Below are 12,632 nucleotides of genomic sequence, written 5' to 3' on the forward strand. Positions count from 1 at the left end.
TGATTAATCCTCTGGAGTGGGACCAGAAGCCGATTAAGGGAGACTATAAAATGGCTCTGTCTCTTGTGCACTCTGAATATCTTCTTATATAAAATATACCAGAGAGTGACTAAATACCTTTTACTGACAATTGATATTTGGAAAACTTGATACCCAGCTGCTATTCGCTAATTGGAAGCCCAAACCACTGGAGATGAATCGAGCCCATTGTGCCTATTGTTTGGATCCAGTGGCCATGTTGAGTTGTCTGTTCCTACTACAAATACTGAGATGACTGTCAAGCTTAGATGAGATTTATACACCTGTTATATGTTAATGTTAATAATATGAACAGTGCCAAATAAAAACTTTAAATTAAAAAAAAAAAAATACTGACGCAAACGGATGTTTGCTTTGTTCCTAACTCCAGTAATTCTGATTTCTGCTCTATCCCTTTGAAGCGAGAGTTGCAACTTTAAAATCTGTGATGTCATCCATGAACAAGAGCTATCTGTGACTTGAATTTCGAGTAAGACTAATCCAGCTGTTTAATGTAAATGTGTGTTCCAAATTGGATATGCTTAGGTTTAGTAAGCGCTAATTATTTTAGATCCTGTTTGGTAAGAGAAATTATGTAACTTTCGGTCACTGTCTCGCTAGTTCTCCTTGTACTGGGAACATTAAGATATATAGATGTTTGCATAAATATTTGTGGTGCAATTAAAATAATGTTTTCCCTTGGTTATTAGCACAGTGTCTGTTGCTGACGCGTATTATATGACCTCAGCGCATCTGATGTGTACAGAGAATGAAAGGGGGGGAGGGGTGTATATTGTTTTATAGACTTTTAAAATGAGAACTTTGAGTGGTAGGTACAGTCAATTTTGCATTAACATTAGAAGAAAATTAACCCATAGCATCCATAAATCTGCTATGATTAACTAGTCAAACAGAGTAAGCACGAAACTGATAAGCTGCAGGCACCTCATTTCACCTCATTTCATCTTATCGGAGACAAAAGCTCCCCATATCAGCTAGGTTACTGGAAATTCATTTTCATTGTTGTGTTGAGTTGTCCAGTGTATATAGTACCCTATGTACACGTGGCTTATAGCTGGCTCTCTGATCAGCATGCATACAGCACGTGATTAGAACAGGAGAAGGGATAATGGCCCAAGTCAGTTCAATTGCCTTGAATGCCCATGGTTGAACATGCAGCAACTTCCCAATGGCATGCTAGGATCAATAGGTGGTGGTGAGCTGGCGTCCCACATATGAAAATGTATACAAGCATCGTAATTACGGGAATGTTTGAATATTCTTGGCCAAGTTGTTTTCTTACTGTAATATAGAAGTGCGTAGTAGTAGATGCAGTAGAATTGTAGCACCTTTTCTTTGGCTGGTGCACAAGAGATTAAATACTTTCATGATAGACATTGGATGATTAGAGCAATCACCTAGACCTTATTTTTAAAGCTTCATGTGCTGATAGTCATCTAAAAATTCAGGAGTATTGAAATGCACAACCACCTAGTTATGTAATTATGCAGAGTTTTACCAGATTTGAAGTTCTGTTGGTTGTGTTTTTATAGCGATTTATCTATACTGCTTTAGAAGCATGTTGATCAGTAATTACTCGGTTATAATTTGTCCTCATTTTGTTTCCATTAAGTTGAAAGGCTAAGTTGACCATGCTGACTTGGACAGTGGCACATCCTTTCTAGATGTCACACTTTGTTATAGCATTCTGTAGTGCTACAGCTTATGTTTCCACATGAGGAGCAGAGCTTATAACTTTCAAGTTTCAAAGCAAAGACTTTACTTTTTCCTAAAAGAAATGCCCCCATATTTGTCTGCAAAAAGGATATGTAACACCATGTAATAGCTTGATACCCCTACCTCATCACATTTCAACCTAGCCAACTCCTTAATAAGTAGTGCTGACATGCTGCTTTACCAAATGGATTGTGCAGAGCTTTAAGTAGCAAGGAATTAGGGTTTGGTACGAGCTTCTTTGTTGGAATGATGACCTTTCATACATAATCACTGAAACCAAGTGTCCACTGTTTCTCTATTTCTTCAGGTTCACTACATCTTGCATGAGGTGGTGATGGGAGGGATGGTGCTGGAGACCAACATGAATGAAGTGGTTTCTCAGATTGAAGCCCAGAACCGATTGGAAAAATCAGAGGTAATCTGCTCTTGCTCACTTAAAACAAGGTACTAATGTCGCCTCTGCAGTCTCAAGAGAGAAAAATTAAATGTTTAAACTGAGACATGCCAAAAAGAGCCATTATATAGCTGTGCTCTTAACAAGATTTACAGAAAAGTGGCATTTGCGGTGGACATCAGTTTTATGTTAACTAAAGTTTGGAAGATTAGCCACAATATCAGGTAAGTTGAAATAGTTATAATGTAAACTAGAATGACAGACCTGATATTCCATAGGGCTGTAAATTGAGCTGCTGCCCTCTCTTTACCAGTCAAGAGCACCCCTCTCGGTTTTGTTTATTTTAAATTCTTATATTCTGCCTACATTGAGCCCATTATACTAAGTGGATTACAATAAAATTTACAGCAATAAAAAACATAAAATGGACCCTTTACGTCAAAACATAACAATCAGCCAGTTAATTTTAATCATCACTGCTCACTTCTTCGTCCCAAGAATCTAACCTGTTTATATCAAGACCTGGGGAAAGGCCTCCTGAAATAGCAATGCCTTCAGCCTTTTCTGAAACTGCCAATAATCAGTTAAAAGAGCAAGTTCTAGGGTACTACTATTGGAAAACCCCCGGCATTGTGGCTCGTGAGTTAGATGGGGACAGCAGAAACAAGTCACATTAATATACCTACTCTTTTTCACAGTTTGTTCGTCAGTTCTTTCCGGGAAGCTGAGCACAGCCTAAAACATACACTCTGAAATAAGGGAGGTGCCAATGGCTGCAGTCATTGATTATTGAAATATAAATAGCTGGTCCCAAGCATTATTCAGGATATTAGGTTCTTGACAATGTTTCATAGGCTGTCGAACACATTTGGCCCAGTTTTTCAAAAGACTTTGGCATCTGAAATATAAAACTGTATATCAGATGATTAAAATATTCCTTAAACAGAGCCCAGGTTACGTTTCTGGCGTGTGTTCTGGATGCTTAACAAAAATGCTTTGTGAGAGTCCTGTTGTATTCCATTCTGCTTTAGAATATTCACAGAATGCTTTGTATTAGCAAATAAGGCTTAAGTAAAAGGCTTTTATTAACGTGAACATTTGACTCTGCCATTTCATTGCACTGGGCATTTAATTTAGATATATTCAGTGAAATATCTGTGCTGTGCCATGTGTTTAGGTTTTTTTCCCCAAATTACGCAGTCTGAATACTGATATATTTAAACGTATTGTACTACTATTATCGTTTTATCATTTCTAAAACACTGCTAGACATGCACAGTACTGTACAGATACACAGTCCCTGCCCCATAGGGCTTACAATCTAATCAAGAAAAATATACGAAAGAAATTAGGCCATGGGACATCTATATATTATAGAGAAGTGCTTAGGATTTAAATGCATCTTCAAAAAGCTGAGTTTTAAAACTGTATTTGAATATGGCCAGAGAGAAAGCTTGATGCACCAACTCAGGAAATCTTTTCCAAGCATACGGTGAAGCAAAGAGTTGACAATGGAGGAGAAGGGCATAGATAAGAGTGACTTGCTTGATGAATGGAGCTCATGAGGAAAGATGCAGGGATAGAGAAGAGAAAATAGGCAATGAGGAGTTGCAAGGTGAATGTATTTATAGATGAGCAAGGGAAGCTTGTATTGGTTGCAGAAGTCAACAGGGAGCCAATGTAAGATCTTGAGAAGTGTGGTTACATGATCCTAGTATCTTTGAAGGAAGATAAGGTCATGCAGCCGAATTTTGAATAGATTGCAATGGAGAGAGACAGTTCAGTGAAACGCCTGCAAAAGAAAAATTGCTGACGTCTAAGCAGGAGGTAATAAGAGCATGGATGAGCATTTTGGTAACATGCACAGAAAGGAAGGGACAGATTTTAGTGATGTTAGAGGAAAAAGTGACCTGCTGTAGCTGTGTGTGGAGAAGAGGCATCCGAGATGACCTCAAGGACTGAAGGAATTGGGAGGTTGAGAGTGCCATCCACAGAGACTGAAAAAGAGACGTGGTTTTGGGAGAAAATAAGTTCTGTCGTGGCCATGTTAAGTTTAAAGTGGCAGTGGGACATCCAGATGGCAATGTCTGACAAGCAGGCTGAAATTTGGGACTGTATTTATAGTGAAATTTCTGGTGTAGAGAGATTGAGAGCTGGGAGTCATAATAAAAGTGGTACTGAAAGCCGTGAGAGATCAAAGCATCCAGGGAAGAAGTGTGGAGAGAGAAGAGGGCCTAGGACCGAGCCTAGAGGCACACCACTGACAGTGGAATAGCAGAGAGAGAATACAGTAAAAGTATGATAGGAGAGGAAAGAAGAGAACCAAAATATGAGTCTTGGAATCCAGTCGCATACTGTGTCAAGAAGTAAATGGTGATAAATGGTGTCAGGATGAGGATCAAATTAAAGGCACTTGGCCTTGACCATGCAAGAGGTCCTTGGAGACTTTGGTGAGATGGGATGTAGGGGGCAAAAGCCACACTGGAGTAGATATCCAGAACGGCTTGAGATGAAAAAGTCAAGACAGCAGATAGGGATTCATATTTATTTTTCTGTTTTCTTGTTGTACAGTTTCTCACTCTCTGATAAACCAATCCAAGCAGGCAAGGAAAGAGAAAGTGCAAAAAAAAAAATTATTGGCCAAAATATTTTAAACCAATGCGTGTGCCCAATTATAATCAACCCTAGGTCAAAAACCTCCATCCTAGTCACACTTCATTTTCTCTTAAATATGTTTTTCCTTATAGTATAATAAAAACTTATATTTGAAAAAGAGGCCTTTTCTTGTGCCTCGCTGCTCACCTTTTTTTCTGAAAATGTTCAGAATACAACCAACCAGATAACTTATGTGGCCAACTCTGGTCGTGTCAGAGAACTGTCCTAAAGCTAGCTGGCTGTATTCAGTAGTGCAGCTGCGCTATTGAATGTACCTCAAAAATTAGCGGGATAAATTTACCTGGCTAACTTTGCTAGCCAGACTGTGACTGAATATAGACCTCTTAATGTCTTAAATGGGCATTTCTTCCTAGTTAACTCAACATGTTACCTAGGTTGAAACTGTGCATGTGAATGTAAAGCACTAAAATACAGCACTGTGCTCCTTCACATGGGGAAACCCTGATTTAAAAAGGGATGCACCCAGAGAACATTAGGAGTTTTTAGGGGCGTTTTGTTTTTTTTTTTGCTGCAGTACTAGCAGCCCCTGCTAAATGACTATTCCCAAAGTCCCGTCTTGCTTAATCTAGCATGACGTTAGCTGTCCAGGACTGAAAAAAATGCCATGAATTACTGAGAACTTAATTTAAAGCATCTCGCCTCTTAACTGGATCTTGCTTCAATTTTCCTTGAAATGAAAAGGAGTCCAAGAACACTAGAGTAGGGCCCAGGTGTTGGCAGAAATATTTCACAGTCTTTAAAGCCCGTGTTGCTCCGCTGCTGTGTTGCCGTTTGGCAGTGGGAGTTAAGTGTAAAAATGAGCCTGGCTGCAGCTCTATGGAGCACTTCTCAGCCACGTTTTTTTTCCTACAGAAATCACTTCTTATTGTCCCGTGTCGCTGAACTGGCATGGATCTTTATCTGCCTCTTCAGGATATTTTCCTCCTGTTGGGAGCAAATTGGCATCAATTGAAAGAAGAGACATTCTTTCTAATATTGTGCCACATTTAGTGATTATAAACCCACAGGCTACATTGCAGCCTCCCTGACCTTTTGCTTTCAGGTAGCCTAAAGTGGCTCTCTAAATTATTCTTTTTTTTTTTTTAAATATAAGGCACAGTTTGCTTTATGTATTTTAAAATATTTTTTCCTGCGCCCTCCAAAGTGCAGGGCAGGGAGCATAAAATATTTCACATTTAAAATAAAACAAAACTCATTTTACACAGATGTTAACATAACTATGCTGCACCTGATAAGGTAAACCTCTATAAGCTGTAGATGGCACTGGTCAGGCAAGGTAGCCTTCATAATGGGAAATCACATAAGAGCTGGGTGCTGCCTTGGAGCTGAAAAAAACCTTCGTAAACAGATATGTTTTAAGAGGTTTTTTTAAAATTAAGAACATAAGAAATTTTCATGCTGGGTCAGACCAAGGGTCCATCAAGCCCAGCATCCTGTTTCCAACAGAGGCCAAACCAGGCCACAAGAACCTGGCAATTACCCAAACACCAAGAAGATCCCACGCTACTGATGCGATTAAGAGCAGAGACTATTCCCTAATTAAACTTGATTAATAGCCATTAATGGACTTCTCCAAGAACTTATCCAAACCTTTTTTTGAACCCAGCTGCACTAACCACATCCTCTGGAAACAAATTCCAGAGTTTAATTGGCGTTGAGTGAAAAAAATTTCTCTGATTATTTTAAATGTGCTACATGCTAACTTCATGGAGTGCCCCCTAGTCCTTCTATTATCCAAAAGTGTAAATAACCGATTCACATTTACCCATTCTAGACCTCTCATGATTTTAAACACCTCTATCATATCCCCTCTCAGCTGTCTCTTCTCCAGGCTGAACAGCCCTAACCTCTTCAGCCTTTCCTCATAGGGGAGCTGTTCCATCCCATTTATCATTTTAGTCGCCCTTCTCGATACCTTCTCCATTGCAACTATATCTTTTTTGAGATGCCACGACCAGAATTGTACACAGTATTCAAGATGGGGTCTCACCATGGAGCGATAGAGGCATTATGACATTTTCTGTTTTATTCACCATTCCCTTCCTAATAATTCCTTAGTCTGCCATGAAGCACATGGAAGGAAGCAGGGAGTTCCATAGGACTGGCCTGGCGATAGAGAAGGCCCTTTCACATGTTGTGGACAGTCAGGCAAAGCAAGGAGAGAGAGAGAACATCTAGAATATTTCCAGAGCACCGTAGGGTTCTGGTAGGAGCATAAATCCTAATTGTGCTAATGCATAGAGAGGTAATCCTATTAAGGAGATTGTTGTTGTATGCGCCCATTGAACAGGCAACCAGTGAAGTCACTAGAATACCGGAATTGTGATTGCAAATATTTGTTGCGGTAAGTAGACGAAGTGCTGCATTTTTTAATTAATTGTAAGTTTCTGATTGTATTGTGCAGAAGTCCTGAGTGTAAGGAGTTGTAGTCATCAATGCTTGAAAGTACCAAAGGTTTAAGAACTGATCTGAAATTGGAGGCTTCAAGGGTATGGCTTGATGTGCTGGAGGACTCTTAATTTAGCAAATGAGATCTGAAGAACTGATGTAATACAGTATGTGTTTGCGTGGATAAAGAAGGATCAATAATGCCGCCTATCATCCTTACCTTTGTCTGACTTTGACTTGAAGTCTTTCTTATCAGTTTCATGATGCACATTTATCATAGATGGTTCTACCTGTTAAAGGAGATTGCTTATTAAGGACGGTGGCGTGTAGAAATTTCTGGATATGGAGTTTTCCCGATAGAGCAGAGTCTGTTGTGCGTTCGGTTGTAATGAATCCTATATTTTATGCCCTGATAAATACATTTTAAATCTCCTCAAGATCTCGTGATATTTAATTTTTGTGCACTAAAGCAAGAATTCTCTGCCGCTCCTACCCATCAAAAGGATTCTTCAAAGTCACTTCACCAAGGTAAAGATCAACATTTCCTTGGACTTGTGTGTGTTTAAATCACTGAAAAAAATCTTGGTTTAATTATTTGTTCTACAACATGAAAACTGCTCTAAAATGAAACTTAAAGCCCATGGACTGTACTGCTGATTAAGAAGAGACAGAGGAATGAATGTTCAGATGACTGCATGTGACTTTCGGGGAGGGTGGAGGTAGCGGAAGTAATTTCAGGTGCTTGAGCAAGTAGAGAACCTGCCGACTTTGAAATAAATGAGCTACTTGCCAAGGAAGTGATGCTTCCTTTAGTGTCCAAGATTTTAGGGAGTAAATGTCCTGGCAAAGAAAGGAATGTGTAGCATTTAGGACGTGGCTTCCCAAACTCAGAGCCAGAGTGTGACCTCATTTTAGCACCTGAAAGTAACTTCCAAAACCAAAGCAGCAGCTATCACTACTCTGACCCTCCCTCCATCCCAACCCATCTCACCTGCCACTCCCTCCAGCCCTTTTCCCACCCACACAGCTAATCCTTTCCCAGCCCAGCGGATCCGGCCATCCCTTCCCATTACCTCGTTCCCTCCTCGCTGTCATATCCCATCCTCCCTCATCTCCCAGCTTGACCTCATTCCCTCCTTCACACTCTGCAGCAGATCCCCCTCACGTTCTCACTAGAAACTCTTACACATTCCTCCCCCCCCCCCACCCTCTCTCACTAGCTGCAGTCAGTCCCTCTCCACCTGATCCAACCCTCAGACCACTCTTACATCTAAATCCTCCTGGCCGGGTCAGTATCCCGGGCCAAAGATGGATGGCAACTGGTGGGGGAAAAAAGGGTAGGCTGATGACAGGGGTAGGTTTAGTGTGGGTCAGAAGCAGTGGCAATCTCTAGCAGCCCCCACACTCTCTGAGCCCTTCCCTCTCCTCATGGCTGGTTCTGAGCCAAGCAGTGATCTGCAAGCAGCAGGATTAGTAAGGAAGGTCATTCAGGCTGAAACAGTACAGTGCGCATTTGGCCGCGCGTTTTCGACGCACTATTTTTACCCCTTATACAGTGGGGGGTAATAGCGCGTCAAAAACGCGCAGCCAACCCCCCCCCCCCCCCCCCGAAACTAATAGTGCCCGCAATATGCAAATGCATGTTGATGGCCCTATTAGTTATTCCCGCGCAATACAGAAAGTAAAATGTGCAACCGAGCCGCACATTTTAATTTCTGCTGGCACCGGGAAAGTGCACAGAAAAGCAGGAAAAACTGCTTTTCTGTGCACCCTCTGACTTAATATCATAGCGATATTAAGTCAGAGGCCCCAAAAATAAAAAAAAAAAAAAAAATTGAAAATGTGCCTGCGGCCCGTGGGTCGGAAGACGGACGCTCAATTATGCCGGCGTCCGTTTTCCCAGCCCGTGGCTGTCAGCGGGCTCGAGAACAGACACCGGGAAAAATTGAGCGTCGGCTGTCAAAGCCGCTGACAGCCGCCCCTCCTGTCAAAAGGAGGCGCTAGGGTGGCGCTAGTGTCCCTAGCGCCTCGTTTTACCGCGGGCCCTCATTTAAATACTTGATTGTGCGCCCAGGAGAGAGTGGCCTGGGCGCGTGTTGGGAGAGCGGGTTTTACTGTATCGGCCCCATTTGTGAGCACCGGCTCCCACCCCACCTTGCAGAGGGCTTCCTGTCACCACAGGACCTGTGAGCGTGCGCTGGCTCACAGTCCCCCACACTGACGTCTGCTACTGATGCCCGAAGAGCTCTGCCATTTGGGGTTCCAACCCCGCAGTTCAGGAAGCCCCGATTTATGAAGTGGGGGGGGGGCCTGAGTGGATGACTCTATTCAAATTGCCTTAGAAAAGAAGGTCTGCGTGGTTAAAAGGTTCTTTGTTCCGCATCATTCGTTTATGCAGTTCTCTAGGAAACGATTCGCCTGCTTGCAGTGTCTCTTTGTGCCAATCTAAATTTGAGCCTGGGAAGGTCACACGCCCTGCGATGGAGATGTAGTGGGGAGGGGAATTTCAGGCAACCAGGTACATTGCCTTGGAATTGAAGGGCTTGAACAATTGAAGAAGTATGAGAGATGGTTGTGAGTTTAATTTTATTTTATTAACTGTACTGTGTATAGGGCTGAATCAGGAACGTCTGTTACCAGTGGTGCATACAGCACTGATGATTTCTTAACGTCCTTTCTACCTTCACGTCTCCTGGTTCAAGCTCCAGAATAAAAGATTCTCTGTGGGCTTTTTTTGGGGTTTTTTTTGTTGCTATCCTGCGGTTCTCTGGACCAGACGCCATCTGTTTTTCATTTGCATCCCCTTGCCTAAAGTAAATGGTAAAACTGCAGCACAGCAGAAGCCCTAGCGAGTTGTTATCCAAGTAGTGAAACAAATTTCCTAACGCCTGCCCTGGTAAACGCCCCCTCCCCCCCCCCCCCCCCCCCCCCCCCCCCCAACTGGATTCGTGCCCAGAAGCCTTGTGTAGGGTCCTAGCCTAATGAACACCCTAGATAATATGATAGAATCATTTAAAAAAAAAAAAATAATAATAATAATACAATGACCTTAAGGCAGTTGAGAGAGAGGGCATTTCATTACTTGATATGTTGAACAGAACAGTTTTGAAAACCATCTCCAACTTTTAGGTTTAGGGCTGGATTTACTAAGCTTTTTTTTCTCTCCAACCTAGAATAAGAAAAAAGCTTTAGTAAATCGGGCTCTTTATGGACTGACTTGTAAACTGGGTGACTAAGTGATGTTTCCAGTGCTGCTTGCAGGCTGGTAAATATAGTAATTCCCGTTTTTCTTGAGTATGGATTGACTGATGCCCAGGAAACTTCCTTACTCTCCTAGCTGCTGCTCCTGTAGTCAGAGATTTTCTCTCTTCAGCTTTAGCCACTCTCTGAAAAGTCTGCTTAGTCTCATTCCTCCATATCTTCCAAAATACACAAGACTTTTCTATTTTCCTTTGCCAGAATTGCATGAAATATTTTCAGCTTTCTTCACCAAACTTGAACCTCAGTTCACAGGATTTGGTACTAAACCATAACAGCCTGGGAGCAACTTTTTATTCTTTGGCACTTTTTAAAAATCCAAATCCGGTTTATTTGATTTCGTGCGTAATCAATTCCATGTCCTAAGCCATGGGTACATGTGAAGCAATAAACAGTGTAAACAAGAAAATACAAACAGTAACATTGTCAGAAAATGGCAAAATAATATCAGAAATATAAAATAACATTTTACAAACATAAAAAACTGACAAAATAGAAGCAAAAAGTTTACCAACATAAAGTGTGCAGGATTTCAAACTACAGATGTAGAATTGGAAAATGGATTTTAAGACACTGATATAATGACTTTTGAAAGCTGGAAACCGAATTGTGATTAGTGAACTACCTTCTGCCAAGAGCTCTGTTTAGTGACCTTTATTTCTGTGCACAGAGCTGGGAAACTTCTGCATCGGATACCTGAGGATTTAGTTTGTCCAAAACAATTATCGGTTGCAACCGGTTGGATGTAATTTTTGGCTTCATGAGAAAGCCATTGAGCTCTGTGTTCTTAGTACATGAATTCTGTCTCCTCTCCCTTACAGAGTGGCCTTTCAGCAGCTCCTGCTCGTGCGGTCTCGGCGGTGAAGAATATCAACTTACCAGAAATTCCTCGCAACATCAATATTGGGGACATTAACATTAAAGTCCCCAACCTATCGCAGTTTGTATGAGTGCTGCGTGGAAAGCCATAGACGGAGGCTCAGAAGACGCTCTGTGTGTGGAGCTGCATCTCTGTAGACAGCCTTTTCTCCAAGTCAGACCTGCAAGCTGAACTGGACTTTCAGATGTCAAGATATGGTAGTGTTACATCAGGGTAGATGCTATAGCGACAATTCACTTTGCATACTTATTGTGTTTGTGTATGTATATGTTTATCTGTGTAGATATTTATTTATTTTTTTCAAGCATCCTCTTTATAATGCTTACTATGATGACCCATCATTGTGTGTATTATAAGAAGTGCATTAATGTTGTTATAATGGAGTTTTATACATCTCGAATCAGACTCTTATACGGAACCAGCCCTGCACATTGGAGTAACTTTCAGTCTCCCCATGCAAAGTGGGCACAGCTCTGGCTCCTGGCATTTCCCTTTTGAAAATCTGCCGGTGCACACATCGATATTAGGGACATTATTTGGCTGGTACGAAGTGCAGCCAAAGAGTACACGTGGTAATATAAAAATGAAATCTGTGACCTAACCCAGTCTCCTTTATTAGTATAAATTTGCCCCATCTTCACGCATATCTTACATTTTGCACCGGTTTCTAACAGGACCCTGTGTTAGAGCAAATAATTTCTTTGTTCTGCTCTGGGTGGCTGCTGAGTTGGTTTGCTTTGGAACATGTGTGTTCATTTACCAGCTTTCACTTTCCCGATATACAGCTGTCTTTCTGTGGCACTTTTTATTTTCTTAAAGTTTATTTTTCCATTTGATTTTTAAAGATGTAACACATACATTGTCATTGAATGTGTCAGGGTGTTTACTTTGTACAGCTCTGATGAGCAGATGCGAGAACTGTGAATTTCCGTGAAAGTCTTCAGCACAAGCACGTACATCTCTGTTGGGTATTTTCAATCAGCCCCAAATGCCCTGTTTACCTGGATTTACTAAACTTGGGGACTGCGCTGTACTGGTGTCTGAGCATTTCATTTTACAGCTGCAGGTCCCCGCTGTGGCAGGATAAGCCACCTACAGTGTCACGAATTCAAGGCGCTCACTGAAAATGAAATAGACCGATACTACTGAAATGCCTGGTTGAATTTTTATACGCCAGAATATTCATTGAAGCATTTGCCAAACTTTTATTGTATAGCTTGTTAAGCTGGTAGTTTGTCCCAGCATTTAAAGGCAATAAAAAAAAAAGGCTTAAAATGGTCA

General features: G+C 41.4%; 1 protein-coding gene across 3 annotated transcripts in view; it reads left to right on the forward strand.

The window, feature by feature from the left end:
* Positions 1-12,632, forward strand: part of LOC115074681 (AP-3 complex subunit sigma-2) — a 54,020-nt gene extending 41,388 nt beyond the window's left edge. For 2 of the 3 annotated variants that reach the window (XM_029574370.1, XM_029574369.1), the window contains exons 6-7: positions 2,063-2,170; positions 11,293-11,429. In XM_029574370.1, the coding sequence (XP_029430230.1) occupies positions 2,063-2,170; positions 11,293-11,421 (237 nt within the window). In that variant the 3' untranslated portion in view covers positions 11,422-11,429. Of the gene's footprint in view, positions 1-2,062; positions 2,171-11,292 lie in introns of all 3 variants that reach the window. The other variant, XM_029574368.1, reaches the window with a different exon arrangement.

Source organism: Rhinatrema bivittatum, chromosome 13, assembly GCF_901001135.1.
Source record: "Rhinatrema bivittatum chromosome 13, aRhiBiv1.1, whole genome shotgun sequence".
Lineage (NCBI taxonomy): Eukaryota > Metazoa > Chordata > Amphibia > Gymnophiona > Rhinatrematidae > Rhinatrema > Rhinatrema bivittatum.